The 25,050-nt window shown below is 36.5% G+C and overlaps 1 protein-coding gene across 3 annotated transcripts in view; it reads left to right on the forward strand.

Moving 5' to 3' along the window:
- The window catches only part of TRPM3 (transient receptor potential cation channel subfamily M member 3), a 385,211-nt gene that overhangs the window by 235,458 nt on the left and 124,703 nt on the right, over positions 1-25,050 (forward strand). For all 3 annotated transcript variants that reach the window (XM_074206394.1, XM_074206395.1, XM_074206392.1), the window contains exons 8-10: positions 10,739-10,839; positions 12,996-13,130; positions 14,499-14,549. In XM_074206394.1, the coding sequence (XP_074062495.1) occupies positions 10,739-10,839; positions 12,996-13,130; positions 14,499-14,549 (287 nt within the window). The remainder of the gene's footprint in view (positions 1-10,738; positions 10,840-12,995; positions 13,131-14,498; positions 14,550-25,050) is intronic.

The raw sequence follows: 25,050 nt of genomic DNA on the forward strand, positions 1-25,050 counted from the left end.
TGACTAGGTGGCACAGTGGATAAAGCACCAGCCCTGGAGTTAGGAGTACCTGGGTTCAAATCCAGTCTCAGACACTTAATAATTACCTAGCTGTGTGGCATTAGACAAGCCACTTAACCTCATTTGCCTTGCAAAAACCTAAAATAATGAACAAATTAAATCTCTATATAATCACATTGAAAAAATGGTTAAATCCTGCCAACAATATGAAGAAACTTAAAAGGCAAAGAACAAATTCAAGCAAAGTATTTATAGGAAATTTGATGAAGGGAGAAATATTAGTTGAAGGTATTAGAGAAAGTTTCGTGTAAGGTGTAGCATCTAAGCTTGATCATGAAGAAAGAAAAAAGAATTCAATAGGTGATAATTTACAGGGAATGCATTCTTGGCATGAGTGATGCCCTACAAAATAAGTGAAGATGGAAGAGAGCAGGTTAAAATTGATTGACCTGTTTGGCTAGACTACAAGATGTGAACAGAATGAATGTTGTTGGAATGCTAATTTGGAATTAAGTTTTAAAAGCTTTAAATGCCAGGCTTATATTTCTATCCTAGAATATTAGAGTGGAAGGACACAAAAGAAAACAGTCGCAGGATCATAGATTGTGAAATCTGCCTTAGAGAGCCTTTCTGATCTAATCTCCTCTGTTTCTATTGATGAAGAACCTAAAGTCCAAAGAGGGGAAACAGATTGCCCACATTCTCTAGTAAGCTAGTCAAATGTTTACAGATCAAAATATACTTTCCTCTTAAAACAGTTCTATATAGTAGTCAAATTCCCATGTCAGCACACAAAAACCCATTTAGCTTAACCCATCAGTTTGGGAACCAGTTCCTGATTTCAAGAAAATAAAATGTACTTCAAGCAAAAAATAATTTTTTTCAGACATTGCATTCCAAATTGGGGGTAGGCAAATGCAGTCATTGTGTCAATAAGATAGCTAAACCTGATCCCTTTGGCTTCTAATAAGCCAGGGAAGAAGTGGTAGGGAGACCAGGGGAAGAGAACACTGTTTCAACAACTAAGGAGCTAGAACTGGATGCCATGGTCTCAACAGGTAGAGGGGTTCCCAGGACCCAGAGAACACCAAGCAGTCCCTACTTCTACATGGACTGACAGTAAGTCAGGGTTTTGTGAATTTTAGACTGCCTTACTCCAGGAAATAACAATTTTATTGTGATTTTTATATGCAGTAATTTGTGTGTTTATGTGTGTATGTATAAACATGCACGTATATATATTTTCCCTTTCATAAAATTAGAGAAAAGATAGAATTAAGAGAGAAAACTTACTCTATTCATTTCTTTTTTAAAATAGGTTATTTTATTTTACTTTTCCAATTACAACATTTATCCACATGCATATGCGTATTTTTAAGTTACATAATTTCCTTCCACTCTCCCTTCCCACTCCCCTCCCCTCAGAGGTGAATAGTCTAGGGAATATTGTAAATACATATTTGCGTTTAACATGTTTACAATTTAGTCATTTTCTGTTTGAGGAATTGGGATTAAGGGAAAAGAAAGAAAAACCATGAGATAGGAAAGAAGTGTATAAGAGAAATGTTTAAAAAGTGAATATAGTGTTCACTCAGATTCTGTAGGACTTTTTTTGGTTGTTTTGTTTTGTTTTATTTTTCTTCCCCTGGATGGGGATAATATTGTCCAAAGTTGGTCTCCTACTGTTGTTCTAGCTCTCTGAACTGCTGAGAGGAGCTGCATCCATCAAGGTTGATCAACTCACAATGTTGTTGTTAATGTGTGGAGATCATGCAACTGTTATCTCCTCTTTATAGATGAGAAAGCTGAAGTTAAATTACTTCAGCTTTTAAGTAGAGGAGACTTTACCCCAGAACCACATTTTCTGACACCCAAGTCCTCTGTTCTTCCACATTACCCTCCATTATTATATTTCTTTTTTATACCCCATAGTTCGCAACATACATCTGTCCATATAATAGGTACCCAATTAATCCTTGTTAATTAAATTGTTTTTAAAAAACTTGTTCAGTAGCTATGTTTAGTGGGTCATTTATTTGTCTGAACAGGTAACTAGTTTGTTTGGCTAATCTCATTACCATCTTTCAAAGCTACCAGCTTTGGTTCTGCTTCCTTCACTCAGCATCAGTTTCTTCCATGCTTCTCTAGAATCTGAACATTTATGGTTTCTTATAAAACAATAGCACTCCATAATATTCATATATCATAACTTGTTCAGTCATTCTCTAAATTATGGACATCCCTTCAATTTCCAATTATTTGCCACTACAAAAAGAGCTGCTATGAATATTTTGGAACATGTGAGATTTTTCTCATTTTTATGATTTCTTCTGGATATAGGCCTAGTATTGGTATTGCTGTGTCAAAGGGTATGATCAGTTTTATTGCTCTTTGGGCAAAATTTCATCCACCAACAATGCATTAATATCCCAGTACTCCTAACAGCCTTTCTAACATTGATCATTTTCCTTTTTAGTCATCTTAGTCAATCTGATAGGTGTGAAGTGGAACCTCATAGTTGTTTTTAATTTTTCTCTAACCAGGAATGATTTGGAATATTTTTTCATATGATTATATACAGATTTAATTTCTTCATTTGAAAATTGTTCATATTCTTGACTATATCAATTGGGGAAAGACTTGTAATCTTATAAATTTCATGCAATTCTCTATATATTTTAGAAATGAGACCTTTATCAGAACCCCTAGCTGTTAAAATTATTTCCTAGCTTTCCATTTTCCTTCTAATTTGGCAACATTGGTTTTATTGGAGCAAACTTTTTAATTTAATATAGTCAAAATCATTATTTTGTAATTTATAATGTACTCTATTTCTTGCTTGGTCATAAATTTCTTCTTCTCTCTTCATTTCAAATAGTTCTTGCAAAATAGAATCACAGAATGTCAAATCTGGAAGGAATTTTATCTTTTCCTTCAAAATTCATCCAGTGAGCATTTATTAAACTCTTATTGTGTGCTAAGCACTATACTAGATGCTGGTATTTTATATAAATGAAATACTCCCCATCCTCAAGGAACTTCCAGTCTACTAGTAGGAAAGAACATATATGTCAAAAGCTAAATACAAAAGAATTTGGGAGGGAGACACTAGTAACTGAGCAGATTTAAATATAGGTCTTGCCTAGAAACTGACATATCTTCCTATAAAGGAAGTAGGAGGGGCGGCTAGGTTGCACAGTGGATAGAGCACCAGCTCTGGAGTCAAGAGTACCTGAGTTCAAATCTGGCCTCAGACACTTAATAATTATCTAGCTGTGTGGCTTTGGGCAAGCCACTTAACCCCATTGCCTTGAAAAAAAAACTAAAAAAATTTAAAAAATAAAGGAAGTAGGAATTCAAAGAGATGGAGATGAGGTGGTAGTATATTCCTTACACAGGGAACAGTTTGTGCCAAGGCAGAAAGATTAGGATGTCCTGAATATCTGCAATATCTATGGGGAATATCTACAAAGCCGGTTTGACTGAAAAATTAAGCGTGTGAAGAAGAGTAATAAGCCTTGAAAAGATAAACTGAAGTCAGCATGTAAAGAGCTTTAAAAGTCAAGCAAAGGAATTTATATTTGATCCTAGAGGCAAGATGGAGTAATTGGAGAGTCTTAAATGGGAAAGTGGAATGGTCAGAAACTGCTTTAAGAAAATTACTTTGAGGGGCGGCTAGGTGGCACAGTGAATAAAGCACCAGCCCTGGAGTCAGGAGTTCCTGGTTTCAAATCTGGTCTCAAACACTTAATAATTACTTAGCTGTGTGGCCTTGGGCAAGCCACTTAACCCCATTTGCCTTGCAAAAACCTAAAAAAAATTTTTAAAAAAGAATATCCCTTTGAGAGTTTTGCGAAGGTAGCTGAGAGAAAGGAAAGAATGGGTACATGGAAATTAATTAGGAGACTATTAAAGTCACTCGGGAAGATAGTGATCAAGCCCTAAACTCATATTGGATAAATTATTGTATAAGTAGGAAAGCAGAAGAATGTATATGCTGTTTTGGAGAGGTAGCCAAATGGACATGAGGAATAAGGAAGAGATAAGAGTCAAGGATACCTTCAGGTTTACAAACCTAGTTTACTATTGGAAGATTAGTGGTAGCCTCAAAAGCAGAGAAATTGAAAATGTGGAGAAAATCATTTGGCAGAAAAAAGATAATGAGTTCTTTTATGGACATATTGAATTTGAAATGCCTATGGGATATGCATTTGGAGATCATAGGATCACTGATTTAGAACTGAAAGAAACTTGGGAGTCATCTGTTCATTTCACAGTTGAGGAAACTGAAGCCCAGCTAAGTTGTCATTTGTACAAAGACATAAAAGTAATCACTGGACCAGGATTTGGACCCAGATTCCGATTTCAGATTTAGCATTCAATAGGAAGCTAGTGATGTGGGAATGGAATTCAAGAGAGAAATATTAAGATCTAGGTGTAGAGATGCAAATTGAATCCATGGAAGTTCCTTTCCCCACCATTTTATCTGCTCCCTCATTTCCTCCCTTAGGGAGAAAATGCAGAAAAAGACAAAAAAAGAGGGTCCAATACAGAACTCTATTGGAATAGATCTCCATATTGGGGTGGGACATGGATGATGATCTAAAAAAGTCTTAGATGGATTAGTTTCCAGGCCTGGGGAAGCCACTGAAGTTTTCTGAGCAAGGATGCGATATAGTTACATTTCCTCTACTGACACTGAAGTTTTCTGAGCAAAGAAGAGACAACGTTCTTGTACTGTTCCTGTACAACCTAATTGTCAGATGGGATCTATGGAAAGAATGGGTGTCCTGATGCAGGCTAAATCCTCTCCTGTCCAAGAAATGGAAAAGAATAAAAAAATGAGTAATCTCAATGAACATAAAAATGGAAGATTCTGAGCTCTATAAACTGCTATATTAGCTGAAGGACAGAAGCAGAATATAGTGTGAGAAATGGAAGCAAGATCAAAATAAAATCTGACAGCATCCTGGTTATCAGAGTAGAAAAATTTGATACCGGGGACAAATAAGAGCTTGGACTGGAAAAAGAAACTGCAAATTCGTCCTCAAAACTTCTTGGCTTTTTGCACATTAAAAGACTGGTCATGGGTCAGCTAAGCCCCTTTACACAAACCCCTATAAGTGAGGCAGCCATTGAAGCCAAAGGCAAATTCTCATCTAAAGAAAGAATACTTAAAAGGGTCCAAATTGATATCTAAGAAAAAAAATAAAAAACCAGGTCAGATAGAATTTTCTGAGAAAGTCAAGAGCCAAGAGAGTTAAGACAAAAATGGGAAGCCAGACTGAAGCAAAAAGCCTCCTCTAGAAGCATTAAGTGAAATGCCTCTTTCTTTCTTTGATATAAACTGCCTTTCCAAATCAATAGCCGGGGTTCTCTACCTGCTTCTTACTCTGTCATGGTATATTCACTCTATATCTTCTTATGACTCAATCATGCCATTAAGTCGTGGGCTTAGTTAGTGGTTCAGTCAAGATTGATCTGGCAACTATGTGAAAAATGGATGGGAAAAGATTTAAGTCAGTAAGATCATTTGAGAAGTGGTCATATTCAGATAATAGCTTTAGTTCTGGGATGGATCTCATTTTGGAGATAAAGAAACTGAAGCCCAGAAGGGGGAAAGTAACCTGCCAAGGATACATGTTCATAAAGTGTCAGAAGTGAAATCTGAACATAGGCCCTCCAAATCCAGTCCTCTTTGCTACTATATCACATGCTTCTATTTTGGGTAAAAGGAGAATGAATTTTGATAGTGGCAATGGCAGTGGACAAAAAAGAGAATGGAAACAGAATGGTGAGGAGGTTGTGAACAGCACTCAAGGACCACAAGTCAAACATTTTATTTTTCTCAGAACCTGTCAGTACCTTACTACCTGCTAGCATAAGCAGTGGCTCTGGCCATATGAAGATTAAGGGCCCAGAAATCTAGGTCTTTGTCCTTGCATCTGATTGCTATTGTTGGACAGAATTACAGGGACCAAGAGGGAGGGAGACTATAAGGGGCAGTCAGTAATCCAATGACAGTACTGAGAGCATGACCTATACACACCTTTATCAACCACAGGAGCATTGTGATTAGGAGTTTGCAAAACTAATTAGGAACAGAAGAGTCTTAAGTGCCTTGCATTTGTAGTTTAGGTGAACAGTTATAATTAGGGGAGTTGCAAATTTTGCCCAAATGAAGTTGGCATATGCCAGTCATTGAACATATAAAAACTTCACAGCAAGGTCAATCATGGATCAAACATGAATCACTTCTGTCCTGGATATAGTAATTAGATGGGTCAATCAATGAATAAACATGGAGTTATTTTTTTCAACTACATGCAAATGGGTGGTGCAATAAAAAACAAGAGAAAGAGAGCTGGGCCAGGAATCAGAAAGTGACAAATTGTAAGACAGCTGGAAGACCCTGGGCAAGTCATATAATTTCTGTTTGCCACAGTTTCCTTATCTGTACAATGGTTATAATAAAAGCATTAGCCTGGCACACAGTGAACACCACAGAAATGTTAGTTATTATTAATATTAGCAAGAAGCCAATCCTCACAAAACTCAAGAACATTTTGGATGTTGAGGAAAAGATTTTTGTCTATACCACTATGTATAAATAAGAGTATAAATAGAAGATAATCTCAAAGGGAAGAACTAAGATCGAGGAAGATTGGTGCAGGGTTATAATAGAAGGTGAGACTATATGAAACTTGAAGAAAGATAGAGAATCCAGGAAGTATCTATGAGGAAAGAATTACAAGCATGGAGGACAGCTAACACAAAAAACTGAAGTTGAAAGATAGAGAAACTCTGATCTTATAGAATCTAGAACTGAAATATATATATGAGATAAAATAGAGTCCAACCCCCTCATTTCACATAGAAAACTGATGACTTTCTATGGCCAGGGATATTAAATCATTTGCTCAAGATCACACAGGTAATAAGGAGGAAAACAGGGGTTTGAACTCATATCTTGTGACTATTAAAAATAAACAACATAGATTTTTTTACTTGTGTTAAATTTTTTTGCTTCTATTCAGTTCAACAAGTATTTATTGAAAAAAAAAAACAAGTATTTGTTGAGCCACCTTTGAAAAGCAAATATTTCATGAACATTTGAATTTCATAGAACCCTTTACAAGAGAGTTCACAGTGACTTTTACAAGCTCCATTGTCAGTGGCAGGTTCTCCTAAATATAACAATGATAGATTTTTATGAAATAGCTATATATCCTTTCTTTCCAGATTAATCTCAAAAAGTTTAAGATGTGACAATTTGGGCAACTAGTTGGCATAGAAAGATTCATCTTCCTGAGTTCAATTCTGATCTCAGATACATTCTAGCTATATGATCCTAGGCAAATTACTTAAACGAGTCTACATTAGTTTCCTCATCTTTAAAATGAGCTGGAAAAGGAAATGGCAAACCATCCCAGTATCTTTGCCAAGAAAACTCCAAATGGGATCACAAAGAGGGAGACACAACTGAAACAATGGAACAACAATACATTCTTCTTGAAATATCATAAGAGACCACGAAGAATAGAATGTGATGGCAACAATAGTATGAGTCTAAATCAGTTGGTTGAAAAATGAAAATTAAAATCAATTTGTCACTCAACCACACATGGCCAATCATCATAGCAGATTTCAGACTGAACATCTTGAATTTAGCACCACTGAGACACAATTTCTTCCAGGCTACACAAAAAAAGAAAGATTTTACACACAGTAACATGTTCACTAGTCTTTCTCAAAGTTATTATAGTCAAATATATTCTGAGCAACAAATGACTTGACTAAGCTCCTGAAAAGTACAGGGTCAGTCTAATTGCTTTATCAGTTTTAACCAGAGTTAGTAGGCAAAGTGACAGAGGTCTTGGCCTGGAGTCAGGAGTCCCGGAACTTGGCTTATTTCTGATATTTAATAGTTCTGGATCCATAGGTAAATATTTAAACCTCTCAGGGATTATTTAACCTCAGGAAACTCTCTAAAATGAAAAGTTCCAGATCAGTGGAAAACATGGTATCATAGAGCTCCTCACATCCATGGAGTCACAGCTTGGAATCAAAAATAAAATGATAATGACTACTTCTGAGTCTCCAGAGTTTGTCTAAGCTTTGACTGATTTGCTTCAGGTTTATGGGTTGTACTAATTGGATTTTTGTCTTACACACTGGTTACCATCTTTGGTGGCTCTAAACCAGATAGAAACAAGGTTTGAACACTTTAAGCATGTCAACAATAAAAGGAACAAAAGAAAATTGCAATTTTTCCTGTCCTTTAAGTCAGTGATATGACAGAGTCTGACTATTAATCTCTCTTAATATCTAAGAAATTAAGACAGAAGAAATCACTTTGTCTATGAACGCTCACTTCCCAGCCCCCCTGATCAGCTTGCTGGCAACATGTGACACAAGTAACACAGAAAACTGGGCTTACAGCCAAGAGAGTCTTGAGTTCAAATTTCATCTCCTGAATTTACTAACTGGGTGACTATGACCAAGTCACTTAATCTCTATATACCTCAATTTACTTACCTCTGAAACAGAGTTACTAAATTACATCTATCCCAGACTTATTGGGAAAAATGAGGTGGTACTATGCATTGAGCACCAAACCTGGGAATCAGGATCACTTCTCAATCTCAACCTGCTTCAGTTGCCTCATCTGTAAAATGGGGATAGGAGCTAGGTGGTGCAGTGGATAGAACTCCAACCCTAGAGTCAGGAGGACCTGAGTTCAAATCCCTTGGACAAGTTACTTACCTGATTGCCTCACACCCAGGGCCATCTCCAGTGGTCTTGATTCATATCTAGCCACACGGACCCAGATGACTTTGGAGAAATAAAGTGAGACTGGTAATGGCATAGCAACCCAGTATTCAAATCCAATTCATGCACATATCACAGCATCACGTCCCTGATATCATGATCATCTTCAAGAACAAAGGACAAACAACAGAATAATATCTACCTCCCAGGGTTGTGAGGATAAAATGAAATATTTGTAGAGTGCCTTACAAATAAAAGCTCTCCATAAATGCTAGTCATTATTTTTTATTATTATGGCAAAGTGTGATATTTGTCAAAAAGTGCTTTCCAAACCTTGAAAATGTAATATAAACATCACTCCTAATTATTGTTTCCAGTATGCAAGGATTTGAAATTCTTAACTTCTTTTATGTGATAGACTCCTCTCTCTATCCAGTTAAGTCTATAAACCTTTTTGAGAATAATGTTCTTAAACACATAAAATATATATATAAATAAGGAAATCAATTAAATTAAAATAAACATCATTTTTCCCCATCCAAGTTCATGTCCCATCCTGAAATTAATCCATTGATCCCCTCTGTGTACCCTAGCTTAAGAACCCCTACTGGATAGAGGAGAATTCATAGGATCATAGATTTAGAGCTTAATAGAAACCTCGCAGATTGCCTAGTTCAACCTCTAAATGAAATAGAGGTCAATAATATGACCTTTTGTCTACAGTTTTCTCTTCTCTAAATGAAGCTAAGAATGGTCCAATGTTTACCTCTCTCAAACCAGTACTTTGCTTATAGATAGATAGATAGATAGATAGATAGATAGATAGATAGATAGATAGATAGATAGATGGATAGATGGATAGATTGGATTGGAGGACTATAGATTTGGAAGGGACTTTACAAATCATCTATTTTACCACCTCCCTACCTTGTCTTATAAGATGAGAAACTTAAAGCTCAAAGAGACTAAACATAGTCCACACAGGCAGAATGTACCAAAGATTTAACCTGGATCCTCTGAATCCAAAACCAGCATTGTCTTACCCACAGAAAGTACATTTTATTTTTTCTCTACAGCATCTTATTACTCTTGGCAGGGAAGGGAATGAATGTCTTGGGAAGGTGAATACAGTGCTGGATCCCATAGACAGGAAGATGTAGAATTGAATCCTTCATATGACACATTACTGGCTTTGTGCCCATGGTTGTTATTTAATCTTTTATGTGGGAATGCCTGTACAAGATATTTACCAGGCTCTATTGGAATAATAGGGCAGCTAGGTAACACTTAGAGAGAGCACTGGGCCTGAAGTTTAAGAAGACTTATTTGCCTGGGTACAAATCCCTGGCTCAGACACTTATTAACTGTGTGACTTGGGGGCAGCATAGAGAGCAATGACCTGGTAGTCAGGAGGATAGGAGTTTGAATCCAGCCTCAGACACACTAGCTGTGTGATCTTGGGCAAGTCACTAACTTTGCCTCACATCCAGGACCATCTCCAGTCATCCTGAATCATATCTGGCCACTGGACCCAGATGTCTCTGGAGGAGAAAGTGAGGTTAATGACTTAGCACAGCACCCCCTCACTCAAATCTAATTCATGTGCTTATCATGACATCATCTCCATGATGTCATGGTTGTCTTCAGAATGAAAAACAAAAATATCATCAGCTGTGTGACCCTGGGCCAAGTCACTTAACCCTATTGGCCTCAGTTTCCTCATCTATATGAGCTGTAGAAGGAAATGACAAACCACTCCAATAACTGCCAAGAAAACCCCAAATGAATTCACAAATAGTTGCATTCAACTGACTAACAACAATGGGATAATAGTCTATTGATTAGAAATTGTTTTGCAACCAATTCATTATGTAAGTGTAATCCATTATTATTATTTTTACTGTATGTAACTGATACCCATTCTCTTTTCTCCTTTCCATCTTCCCAAATCTCCCATCTCTTTCAGGAGCTAACGCCTCAGCCCCAGACCAACTGAGTTTAGCATTAGCCTGGAACAGAGTAGACATCGCTCGAAGCCAGATCTTTATTTATGGGCAGCAGTGGCCGGTATAGTATATAACATCATCATCTCCTGGAAATGCCCCTGACATGAGCATGAGGACTAATTTAAGTAGGGGCTCAAGCAAATACTGGATTCTGATTTGAGAACATGAGTTCTTGGCCACAGGGAAATCTGTCAGAACTTGATTTGGCTGGCAGAGGATCCATCCTTGGTCTTTAGGGAAAGATCTCCATCTAGTGGAAGCACACCCTGAACTCAGGCAAAATTCCTTTTCTTGTGCCAATTCATATCTGTGCCAGCCAGTTTTCAGTTTTCAGCTTTCTGGTTTTTAAAAAAAAAATCCCATTAGTAAAAATGAAAATCTGAGAGGGATTAATCAGTTTCTTTGTTTGAGGGTAGGAGTGAAAAAGAGGTTGGCAACTTCTGGGCCTCAGTCGCCCCTGTCCTACTTTATGCCTGGGTCACACAGAGGAGACTGAGAACACACACCAACATGACTGTGCCATCTGGCACTCTGCAGCCTAGCACACGGTCCTCTGTGTCTCCCAAAAGAACAGCATGAAAGGAAGCTGAGCTTTATATAACTGTTCTTGGGTTGTTTCCCTGATTATAAGAGGTAGCACTGGAAAATTGGGCAGGGGGGTGGAGAAGGTGGGGGAGGGGAGGGGGAAGGAAAGGGAACCAGCAGTAGAGAGGTGACCTGAAACAAACCCTCTGCCTTTAACACTGACTGTTTCCAGGGCTTTTTTGTTTTAAACTCTCACTTTATCAGAAAGGCTGTGCTTGGGTTAATGCCAACACTTGTCTGTCCTCATCAATCAAATTAAATGAAAGACCCTGTTCCTAAAGAAAACAAAAGAATTTGTCAGAAAACTTGAGCATTGGGAGTCTGGGAAGAAGGAGAGCTTATAAACTGTTTCCAAGAAAAACAGGGTTTATTTAGTTTGTTTGTTTTGCTAGATTAGGGTCATGCAGCAATTTGCCTTGCCCCCTTCCACCAAGTAGATACTTGGATTTAGTTTGCTAAAATTAGTATGCTTCTGGTCTATTATTAGGCATTATTTTAATCCCTGAAAGGCAGTGAGGTAGCCTTGGAATCAGGAAGACCTGAGTTCAGGTGCTCCCTATGACACATATTAACTATGACCATGGACAAGTCACTTAACCTTTTGTACTCCCCTTCCCCAGAAGTTTCATAAGATTATAAGGAAAGTGATGTGATACAATGGAAATAGCAATGAATTTTTAATCAGAGGACCTAGGTGACCTTAGTCAAGTTTCCGGCCTCAGTTTCCTCATCAATAAAATGAGAAAGTTGGATTGGATAATCTCTAAAATTCCTTGCCACTTTAGATTTTGGAGCCTATAAATTATAGCAAAGTTGCTGGTCTTCATGGGGAAAGGAGTCTCCACCCAGTTCTCCAGAGCTGGGAAATCACAAGTTTTGTCAAAAAATGAAAAGGAGCCTTGGTTGAAGTGACAGGAAACATTAAAAATGTCAGTTTGGGGGGGGGGGGGTGGCTAGGTGGTGCAATGGATAGAGTACCGGCCCTGGAATCAGGAGTACCTGAGTTCAAAGCCAGCCTCAGACACTTACTATTTACCTAGCTGTGTGGCCTTGGGCAAGCCACTTAACCCCAATGCCTTGCAAAAAAAAAAAAAAAAAAACCTAAAAAAAATTTTTTAAATGTCAGTTTTGCCTTTGAAGTTTGGAAGGACAGAGGGACAGTAGAAAGAGAAACCTCCCCAACTCTTCTGACTCTTTTAGCACATGGCCCATCTAACTATCATCTTAGGATAGCCACTGATTCAGGAGACACAAGAAAGCCCAAGAGCAAGGCAGCAAAAAAGATGGAGATGGGACAGAGGAACTGTCATATTCTTAGACTTATAGGAAGTTATAGGATCCTTAAGTTAGAGCCAGAAGAGACCTTAGACCCCATTGATCCAACCTTCTCATTTTTCAGAAGAGGAAACTGAGGCAAACAGAGGTTAAGTGATTTTTTCCAGGGTAACCCAGCTAGTAAGCATTTGGTTTGAATACAAGCCTTTCCAACAAGCTAGTTATTAAGCCATTAGTCAGACATTACTTTTTAAGTGGATTAAGTGGCTTCCAAAGAACTGACCATCTTATGCCAGTACAGGGTCAGTTCTCACTTTACAGGTCAGGGGTCATCTAACCCAATGATTTGGTTTGCAGGTGGGGTCCCTAGAGCAAGCAATGCTGGATGCCCTAGTGTTGGACAGAGTGGATTTTGTGAAATTGCTCATAGAGAATGGAGTAAGCATGCACCGTTTTCTCACCATCTCCAGACTAGAGGAATTATACAATACGGTAGGGCCAAGCTAAGACACATTTTTTCTCTAAGTTTCTTGTTTTGCCTCATCTACATTTCTATACTGGCAAGATTCATTGCCCTTTTCAAGAACCCTGACTACTGTCAATCTTTCATTTCTTTTCCTCACTAATATAAATATATCCTGACCATATAACAACAACAACAACAACAATCACAACAAAATCAACTGACTTTTAGAGAGTTATCCACAAAAATCCTGCAAAATAAATGGCATGAGTATTATTGTAACCATTTACAGGTGAATGACAGCCTCGAGGTTGCATGGTTAGCGTGTGTCACATCAAGGATTTGAGCCCAGGCCTTCCAAACCCAGTATTCTTCCTACTAAGCCACTGAACTGCACTAAGGAGGCTCTCATACAAGTCCACACAACTTCTGAGTGTTGCAGCACAGCTGATCCCACCTTTGTTATGTACAAACTTGAAATAGGTTGAGATCAGAACCTTAATGCAGAATTTCCTGTTATACTAAGGCTTTGGGGACTCACTGTATTGTGCTTTAAGATTTGCAAATCACTTTTATACATATTATTTCATTTGACTTTCACAACAACCCAATGAGGTAGCAGCTATTGTTATGCCCATTTTACAAGTGAGGAAATTAAGGCAAACAGAGCTGAAGAAAGCTTAAGTAGCTCACCCAAGGTCAAATAGCTATTATTTGAAGCAAGATTTGGACCGAGTTATTCTTGACTCCAAAATATGCTTTCTTGTTTATTTGCAAGTAGAAGTGACGATTTTGCAACTAAAATATAATTCAATTTCTTTAAAAACTGAACTGGCAAAAACTGGGATCTTAATAATTTCTTAGACAGTTGGGCTTTTATAGCCTTGGACATATGCTATCCCATTTGAGTTGTGCAGTAATCCCTGAGCGGTAAAAATAGGATATATATTATTGCTTTAATGACTTTCCCCAAAGTCATTCACCACTACATAAGCTAAGTAGTGGCAGAATCAAGACACTAACCTACATTTTTGGCAGCATGATGCTTTGAAATGACACAAAGTTTGAATTCAGATGAGTAAGATACAAATTTCAATTATGGTAGACCTGTGTGGCTTCAGGTGAATTATTTAATCATTTTGAGTTTTAGTTTCTTTTTATCTCTAAAGCTTATCCTTGATAATATAGTAGGTACTTAATAAATATGACCTGTAAGATTAATGGGTTGAACTCAATGATCTCTGAAGTCCTTTCCACTTCTAAATCTCTGACTCCAAGTAGACTCCAAGTCTACTGTTATTCCCTCTCAACTCCACACTGCCTTTCTAACCTGCCTTCTCATTGAGTATCAATCACTGCCCCATAAGAACTAGGTGATTCTTTTTTGTCATTTTCAGAGACATGGACCATCCAATACTTTGTACCACTTGGTCAGGGATGTCAAAAAGGTAAGATACCTCTCGACAGCAGGTCGGAGGCTCTGTCCTGACTGCTTCATGTCATTAGAGATGGATGAATTCTGTTATGCATGGGCTGCCAAGTCAGAATGTACTCATATCTACCCTCTAACTCCCATCCCTCACTTCATTTCAGATTGTAATTTGTGTCCATGTCGACTGAGTCCTCTGCCCAGGTTGCAGCAGTGACCAAGCTTCTCTATAGATGGTTTTAGATGCTTTTCTGGATATAATGCTTTTGGCTAATGGAACTGTAGGCTATTTTATATCATGTGGATTTATGCTGTTATCAGTATTGTTCCATATATATATATACATATATATGTATATATATATATATATATATGTATATCCTTTTACTCTTTGGGGTGCTAGTTTCCATGTTATTGGTCTATTCATATTATTTACCTGGTTTGCTGAACCCAAATTCCTTATTGCAGTTTCATTACATGTGATGCACATGTATCTAGAAAGATCGAGGAAAAGTAGGTGGTGGAAAAGTAACAATGTTTTAAAATAATTTATATTTCTGTAGGAAAAAGCAGTGCTTTTATCACAAGGGATATAGATAAGACAAGCATTATTATCCTTATTTTGTACATAGGGATTCAGAAGTTAAATGACTTCCTCAATGTCATAAAAATAGGAAATATCTGAGCATGTAACTTGAGACGTTTGACTTTCCATTATGCCACACTTATAACTCAAAAGAACAGAATTTTAAAGTTGAAAGAGACTCATGTATGCAGACATCTAGTTCATTCACTACCTGGAAATCTATTTTACAACACACCCAACTGGTATTCTGATCTCTGCCAGGATCATTATAGCATTTCTCATTTTTCAAAATAGTTTTGCAGTTGAACCTTGCCTTTCTTCATGTGATTGGTAGCACAATTATTATTGGCCCCATCTTACACAGAAGAAACTGAGAAATGATACAATCAAGACCACAAAGTCATTGGATAATAGATCAAGAATTGGAAGAGATTATTTGAAGTAGTCCAGCCACCTCATTTTATGGATGATGAAATAGTAGTCCAGAGAGGTTGTCCAAAGTCATATAGGTAGTCATGAACAGAGATTGCTAAGCAAGTGCTTGTTAATTCAGTGACAGAGGCTGGACTCCCTTCTCTTAATCTAATGCTTTTTCTACAACATCATGTTGCCTCATTAATACAGTAGATGGAGTTCTCAATCCTTATCACTTCCAAATGAGTGCTACTCTTAATTCGAAAAGCCCAGATAGAAAAACACAAGCTATTTGTCACACTTTAATTGGCAATACTACCACATCTTAAAGAAAACCGCCCTGAAAGTTCTGTGGAAGTAGTTGGAAAGCAGGAGATCTAAAGTGCAGTGAAGTCTGCTCACCTTGATCGAAATGCAAGAAACCTTAGGTCTCCTAATTTTTTATGCAGGAAGTCTACAGTAAAGGGCAGTGTTTTCCCTTGTTCATCCTTCATTCTCTAAAAAGACCACATACATCTGGAATGTGCTGTCTGGACTGCAATTGAATTAGATTTAGACAGAGCTTTACAAAGTCATCAGCTTCACTCTCTCCTCCAGAGTTATCTGAGTCTATTGACAAGACATAGCAGTGGCATAGAGAAGACTCAGGTTCAAGTCCTATCTCCAACATCCTGACTGAGATCCTGAGCAAGTCACCTAACTTCTCAATACTCCAGATAGCATCCTAAAACAAAGTTGCAGAAAAAATGCAAACTTACATTGATAAAGGAAGTTTCCCTATAGCATCCATGAATTCCCTTTACCAAAGAAATCACAGGTCCAGGCCCTGTCTCTGTTTCTTGCAGAAAAGCATAGGTAGTATGAAAGTTGGTGCATACCTTGACCCATATATAAATATAACAAATAAGAATCTCAATGGGATGATATCAGTCATGATGTAGCTACCCCTATAACAGCCTCCCTTTCTTATTCCAGTCAAATTGAGAAATTTTCTGGGATTTTCTTTTTCTTCCCTATTAGAATATAAGCTCCTTCAGAGTGGGAATTTTTTATTAGTTTTTATCCCCTAGTACATAATAGATACTTTAAAATGCTTATTGATGGATTAAAATACTGACTTTTCTCTCCCAGGCAAAATAAAAGAGGTACCTTGTGATATTCCAAAAGAAATCTGGTATAGTGAGAATGGCCATACAGTAACAACCCTGAGAAGGTTCTCTTTCCCTTAATCCATTCTTTATTCTAAGACCATCATGAATAACAGGGAGATGGTTATAAAGGCCAATTTTTACAATATAGTTCTCAAAGGACCTTAGGAAAATACTTAACCTCTTTGGATCATCAGTAAAATTTAGAAGGTTGACTAGATAATCTCTTAGAGTTCCTTCCAACTCTAAATTTTTAGACCTTTGCCAAGATCGTTGAAGGTCACATATAAGCTAAAACCCACAAGAAGAGTTATCCTTGACCTATTCCAGAGCGATAACGAAACCTTTAGCTCTATCACCTTATTTCTGATATAATTCACCCTAAGAAATAAGAAACTAAAACCGAGAAATTTCTAAAGCAATACCCTTATTATTGCCCTGTACTCTCATCATCAATCAGTCATCATCAATCAAGGATATGGTGACTAAATAATTCCAGTGAAATTATATCAGTCATTACTTCATTCCATTTCTTATATCCAACCCCTTAGTATTGTACCATCCTTGTTTCCCTGTCCCACATCTGATTAATATATTTTGGCACCACTGATGAACACAGAATAATCTTCATAATTGGCCCTCATAGACTAAGAAACTGTTCTAAACACCCTATTGCAAAACTCTGGCTTAATCAGTTAAGTTTCCTCTTTTTAAGTGGGACAATACAACTAATTTTTCTTCTGTTGAAATACAAAGAGTAAGAAATAGTTCCTTTTTAGGGATGATTTGCTGTTTTTATATAAACCTCAAAGATTATAGAGCTAGAGTTTAGGAGTTGCTATGCATTTCTTTAGCAATTTGGTTGGGTACATTCTGAAGTCATATACTAAAACTGGGAGAAAAAAAGTCATTTATTCATTTTGAAATGTAGATGATATTCAGATTTCTCTTTCCTCTCTTCTTCTCCCCTCCTTTTGCATTGTACATCCTTAGTATTCTTTACTACTTCATCCCAAACCAAGGCAATTCCTTTAAGCTAGGGGTTCCCAAACTTTTTTGGTCCTCAGATTCAATGGTTTTCTATATATCTTCCTACACTTATTCAATATGAAAGGAAATCAGTTCTAGAGTTTATCATGCATATACACATAAGAATACAATTACTTTATGTAAAGTAAATTTTATATTTTATTTTAAATTAATTACATAATTCATTTCAATAGGACAATAGGGTTCTTTACCAGATTATCCCCCTTGTCAAGCTTTTACTGCCCCCTGGTGGTACCTAGGGGAACCAAATTGCTTTAAACAATCCTAAGGAATTAAAGTTATCCACCCTAAGAGTGGTAGTACTGCCAATTAAAGTGTGCCAAATAGATTGTGTTTTTCTATCTGGGCTTTTGGAATTAAGAGTAGCACTCATTTGGAAGTGATAAAGATTCAGAACTTCATCTACTGCTTTCTGGGTTTCACACCTGCTGGTGTGATTCAGGAACATATATCCAATCAGGGCTTAAATTTTTCCTTTTCTAGTAAAATAATCTCACCAAGAATTATGTTAACTTCCTATGGGGTATCTACTCAGGATGTGGGTGTGACATTGACCTCAGCATTGGCTTGAGATCATATTTTGTAGAGCTGAAGGAGTACTTTTCCACACGTTAGTTTAGTCATGTCTCACACATTTCTCCCTTTCTAGGAAGAAGGTTGATCTGAGAATTTCTTTTCTAGAGAAATTGATCAGTGTTTTTCATGGGCCATTTCACACCCAAACCCAGTAAGACTCCAACAAATTTGGAAGGCTCCACTGCTTCCACCCAGTGTAGCATTTGAACAATCCTCCATCTTGACTATCTTACCCAATATTCTACTCATGCAAAGAGGCTCAAAAGCAGTCCATGGTATCTTTTCACTAGTGCTCTCATCACATTTCAGGGGTGTTCCCAAAACCAAAGGGACATTTTGTAGGTTTGCATTTCTTCATGAGCAACACTACTCCAAGTGTTATGAAGTAAATTTGATTAGTAACATCAACTACTAATTGTCTGAAATACTGTTTGCAGGGGTTACAACGCACTATTCATTATTGTTATAAAGATACAGTTAGCATCCTGCATAAACCATACAAATGTAATAACTTTTTCTCAAAGAAAGCCGTGGAATGAAAGACCAAGGAAATTTTCAGAAAATTTATTCATTTTGGGGAAGGAAAACTAGGAAAATCTTAGCAAGGCACTACCAGTATATGGAGTTCAATATACTTGAGGCTAAGACATCACTTGTGAACTTATTGTTTGCATTTTCAAATGAAAGTTTTATTTGATCAAAAAAAGGCAAACAACACAGAATCCCTTGAATTTAGTCTCAAGGACCTCCAAATTTACAGTCCCAAACATGAGAATTCATCCCCTCAAGTTGTTTCTTCCTCCACCATTCTGGCAGAGAGCACTGGACCAGATGTAGGAGAATGTCTTTTTTACTCTCCTACTTCCCACTGTTACCATAGCATTGTTCTCTTTCACTCCACAGTAGATTTATCTTGTCTGTAGCTTTTCTTTCCATTAATGGGGAAGGGGAAAAAAAGAGTTTAAGGTTTTCTCTCTCTTTAGATATCATCAAATTCTAACAAGGAGGCAAAAATCTTCTGTTGGAATAGTCAACCGGAAAAAGTTACTATGCTTCCCCTATTATATCACAGCTTTCAAGCTATTTCCCCTTGGTGGGGGGGAGAAGGGTTTTATGTGGGTGGGGGTGTGTTTCTTTTTTCTCTTTTTGTTTACTTAGACCACTTTCCCCTAGAAACTAGCCTAGTGGTTTCTAATGCATGCATAACTTTGGATAATTGCCATTCTCATGTCAGTGGAGCAGCTAGCAGGCAGAAAGGCAGATCTCCAAATTCCCTATATTTATTCAGTTAACTGGAGAGAAATGAGAAGAAATAAGTGTTTCTAATAACTGGATGAAAAAGTAATAATAGGAAAGAGTTCCCTTTTTCATTTTTAACCCAAAGGCTCAAGATTTTAATACATTCATGGACCATTCCAAGTGACCCAGGAAAATAGACAGCTATTACTTGCCATCCTTCTCTCCGAAATTGATCTGAATCAAATATGACGATTTGTTCCCACACTAATAGTTTCAAATCTTTAGCTAATTTTAAACAGTGGAATCTATAGGACAGCAAAGAAAATATAACTATTATTAAACATCTATTGGGAATTTAAACCAGTGGAAACTAGCCATATTCCAAGAATTGTTTTCATGCATAAATCCATTGGATGCTCTGATGCACTCATATTAAAACCAGAGTGACCCTAGTCTGTCTGCTTTCCTATATACTTTTCGGCGATGTGTAAGCTGGCATCTTAATAGTTGTATCTGTTTGTGTGGCTCTATATGTTTGGATTACTATTCTGTGTCTTGGATTAAATGTGCTAACATCTCCAATTCCCTAAATCCTCCTTACAATACCATTTTTTACCCAAAGGAATGTAGTTTTGAGTATTGTATGAAGGTGGCTATATAAGATAGAGAATAAAGAGTTGGGCTTGGAATCAGGAACATCTGGAATTTCAAATCCTACTTTTGACTCTTCCTAGCTGTGGGACCTCTGGCAAGTAATTTAACTTCTTTGCCTCAGGCAACTTAGAAGGACTTAGCCTCTATGTCCTTTCAGCTATAAATACAATCCTATGACCCTAATCATAGATGAGCTACAATGTGAGTATGTTGAGAGAGTTTCTACTCAGGAAGCTATCAAAAATCTTTCTTTTATTTGCAAATAGAGCAAAGTAATTATAACAAAGTAATTCAAAATTCATCAATAAGCTATGTCACAGAGCTTTGCAGAATGTAAGGAAAAATAATTTCTATGGCTATTGAGCAAAGGCAGACTTTTTTCTTCATAATTCCCTGGGTTGGAGTATTTTTAAGTTTTTAATTGAAGTATTCTAGGGATTGGTTTCTTTGGCCACAAATATGCCATGTATTGGAAACATTTTCTTTTCTGGATATCCTCTTTTATTGCACAAAAGTTTATTTCCTTTCTAGATTCTATACCATAAAATAAAGGTACTAACTCCATGATAGGAAACACCTTATACCTACCAACCAATGGCTTGCTTGTCCATTGCGTTATCATTAAGTAGTTGCTCTGGGATAGTCTTCCTGGGGCTTTCTTGAATTAAATTGACCCACTAGAAGAGAAATCTTAGAGGTAGAAATCATTATATAATTTTATGGAATCATCTGGTCCTTCATCTTGCAAAATGGATCAGCCTCTTTTTTGGAGACAACAGGGACTTAAAAGGCCAAGTCATGGAAAAAAGAAACCTAATAGAACATGACCTACTTTGACAGCTGAAGTTTTTATAAATGGATATTCAGAGGGCCATTTTAAGCTGGTCTTTTAGTTAAAGGTAGCTGGTGGTAGAGTGGACAGAGCTTTGGGTCTTGAATTAGTAAGATTTGAATTCGAATATGGACTCAGGAATTATTATTACCTGTGTGATTCTGGGGAAGTCACTTAATCTCTGTTTTTCTTCTGTAAAATGGGGGATAATAAAAGCATCTACTTCCCAGGATTGCAAGGATCAAGTGAGATAGCATTTGTAAAACAGTGTATGACCCTTCCCTCTTAAAAGAGTATTTCTAAAAATGACACCCAGATTTTTTTCTTTTAAAACCTAACTGAAGAGTCATCTCTCAAGCTATGTTGAAGTGAGCTAAATTTCTTTGGATTCCTGTAACAAATGATAAGTAGAAAATGCAACATTTACAAAGAGATAATACCCGTTTTATTTCATAATAGGTCATGAAATAGGAAATAGTAATAATCAGAAAAATAGCAGTGATTTATTCCCTCCAAGGCAGAATCTGTTGAACCCTGGTCCATTGTTTAATATTTAATTCAGCAGTTAATTGAGCACCTAATTTGTTCAAGCATCACAGTACTTTTCCTCAAGGAACTTACAATCTAAGAGAGAAGATCAAAACTTTGAAAGCAGGACTGATCAGGGTATATTGGGGAGCAAATGGGAAAAAGAACCTGGTGGTGCCTCACAAAGTTTGTGTCATGGTATAGATATTTAATAAATGCTATGAACTGAATGAAATTAATTGCAATGCATCTAATTGGATGGGAGATTATCAAGAAAGGTATATTCTGGGATAAAACTAGAAATGTGTGGATTCTGATTTGGATGGGCCTTCACTGTAAGGCAATTTGTAGAGTATATTTTTTAAAAGTTTGTAATTTTAAAAAGATCCAGGTAGAATAAGTGATCTACCAAAAATCTTGAGGGTATAACACTAATTGGAATAAAGAGGCAAACTGTAATTTTTGTACTTATCAGAAAGGATAAAAGAAATTTATAGTGACTGACAAGTGATCTCCATTATACAATGGGACTCCACCAGCCTCTTCAAATCAATTCCATTGGTTGCTAATCCAGCGGCCCTCTTAGTAGAGCTAGCAAGCCCTGGTCTCAGAAGATCTAAAGTACTTTTCTTTTACTAGAGAGCCACTTAGCAGGTGAGAGAATGATATTGAGAAAAGCTAGGTTATAACCTTTTTTATTAGTTTTATGGAATATGCCTCTTCCCAAACAGCTTCCATTATTCCTAGTGGGAAATTTAAAATTCATTTCCCTTAATTTCTCTGCTGCCAAAAAGCTTTTAAAAAGAAAGTACCCATTATAGGTAGGGCTAATGCCTCAAAACTTACTTCAACAAGGGTTCTTAGCCTCCTTCTCTGAAAAGTCTCTCTGTTCAACCTGCAGTTGTTTGCTGTAGAGTACTATAAAAATGAACCTTTTAGATCAGCACAATAAATAAAAAGAAATACCATATATTCAGTGCTTTTAGTTAGGTGAACATTGCCCCTCTGTGGTCATTCAGAATATAAATCCAAGAGCTGACATCTGAATTTTAGCCTCATTTCAATTATAGAAAAATCACTGGGCATAAGGAGTTGTCAAGCCCATCCTCTTGCTTCAGATCACACCTAAATAATCTTGAAGAAGATTTTTTAAATATTATTTTTATCAACTTTCAGGAAAGATTTCATTGTTTCTATCAGCACATATCTCACACATCTCATTGATAAATATATGTATATATGCAAAAAGTAAATATATGTGGATATATATTTATGCATGTTTACATATGTTTGGCTGTGTATATTTGAAAGCATATGTATATGCCTATAAATACATATATACATACATATAAAATATGTATACATACTTGGTAAACAGTGTATGCCAATGGAAACAATGACCTTTTTCTTGTTAGTTATTTAATATAAGATTTTTTTTGAGTCTCCTTCAGGTTAATTTGATATCATTTGAAGCAGGAAAAATGGGATAGATATCTCTTTATATGTTCTTCTATAGTCTAGATGATGTATACACACAAATATGCATATACATGCATGTAGATGTGTACACATGCAAAAAATGCATAAATATGTGAATAGAGTATTATATTATAAACATTTTTTCATTTAACCCTCTTCTACTCAATGTTTTACCACATATTAATCCCATCTCTGGTAGCTCTCACTGTTCAGGATATTTCATCAGCATAACTATTATCACTCAACCTTAGTCTTCAAGCAAAGGACTCACCTTAGACCATTAATGCAAGAGTATTGCAGGTATTCTTAGCAATATCTTGAAATAGAAATAGACTGTTAGCATTCCACAAATATAAATTCCCCCAAATTTCTTGTCAGAAATCAAATTGCTTTCTTACATAAGTAATATAATCTCACATTTAAATGGTGCTTGAGGTTTACAACATATTTTCTTCACAACAGGCCTATAAGGTGGGCAGTACAATTGTTATCATCTTTATTACACCTATTCTCATATGTCACAGGTGAAATGATTTGCCTAAGGTGACACAGAAAGTACCAGTCCAAGGAATCTAGGCCCAGGTCTCACTTGCCACCAAGTCTCAGATTCTTTCTACCACACTAAAATATACCACACCAGACCCATCTTTGCTTATTTTCTGTAATTTAGAAGTCATGCAACTCAATGATTTGAATAAATAGGTACACCCATAATGAAAGAAAACCAAGACAATATTATATACTGATTCAGATCATTTATTAAAATTCCTATGAAGTAGGGGAAGAGGTAGTAAACATTGCAATTTCTTCAGTACAAGAATTTCCTGGTGTGGAAATTTTCTCCAAAGATGCATTTGGGCCACTCATCTGTGACTCATAGTCTAAAAAAGTTGCCTGGGGGACGGGGATATTAAGTGACTTTTCATGGCCACATTTCCATTTAAATAATATTGATGTCAGAATCAATGCTTTTATAAGTTATTTTTAAAATATATACTCAGGGTAGAAAATATTGTAATCACACTAAATACCTCAGTTAACACTCTATTGCCTTGGAATTTGTGATAGTTTAACTAACTAGCTCTATATAAAATTAGGCAAATAATGACTGCACTGCTTTTAGGCTCCCCTACTCTTCCAATACCTCTTGGCTGAGAGGGAGCTAATAATAATTGATAAATAAAACAGGAAGATATAGAATCACAATTGCAATACAACTCACAAAAGGATGGCACTTTATAATTATAAAACCATTACCATACACTTGCTTATTTGAGCCTCACAATCATGTAACTTATAGAGCAAGAATTATTATACTTATTTTTTACAGATGAAGAAACTTAAGGTCAGAAAATATAAAAACCTAGTCAGTTGTTCCAGATGTAATACTTAGGAGGGATATTCCACTACCCTTTCCACTATGCCACCCTGCAAACAGAATAAACTGTCCTTTGAATAATAGTGCATTAAGAATACAGGTAAAATTTGCAAAAATATGTTGCAACCTTTAAAGATGAACAAAATAGAAACCAAAAAGCCAATAATTTTAGAAAAAGTTTTCTGAATTTCCTTTACCTCCCCCCCCCAATGAAGATGTTTCTACAAACAAATAATCAAAGTAAATTATCTTTTTTTGATGCTAGATTAGGTGTAATGTTAGAAATCAAGGTTAGTGTAGATTGCTCATCTCCCTAGAACAAGGCACAATTTTGACAAGCAGGCAGATCACAGGAACAAATAGGAGATAATGCAATAATAACCAATTTTTATTCATTTTTAAAGTACATAGATCATTAGCCTTAAAATAACTCTGTAAGGTAGGTAAAGCCCATAGAGATAAAGCCACATGCTCAGTCATATAACTGCATGGCATGATGGACAGGATGCTGGCTTTGGAGTCAGGAAGACCTAGATTTTGATCTTTCATATATGTGACTCTTGGCAAGTCACATATCTGCTTAATGGCTCAGCTTCCTTATCTACAAAATGAGAATATTACCTTTAGTACTAACTT

Source organism: Macrotis lagotis, chromosome X (genome assembly GCF_037893015.1).
Source record: "Macrotis lagotis isolate mMagLag1 chromosome X, bilby.v1.9.chrom.fasta, whole genome shotgun sequence".
NCBI lineage: Eukaryota > Metazoa > Chordata > Mammalia > Peramelemorphia > Peramelidae > Macrotis > Macrotis lagotis.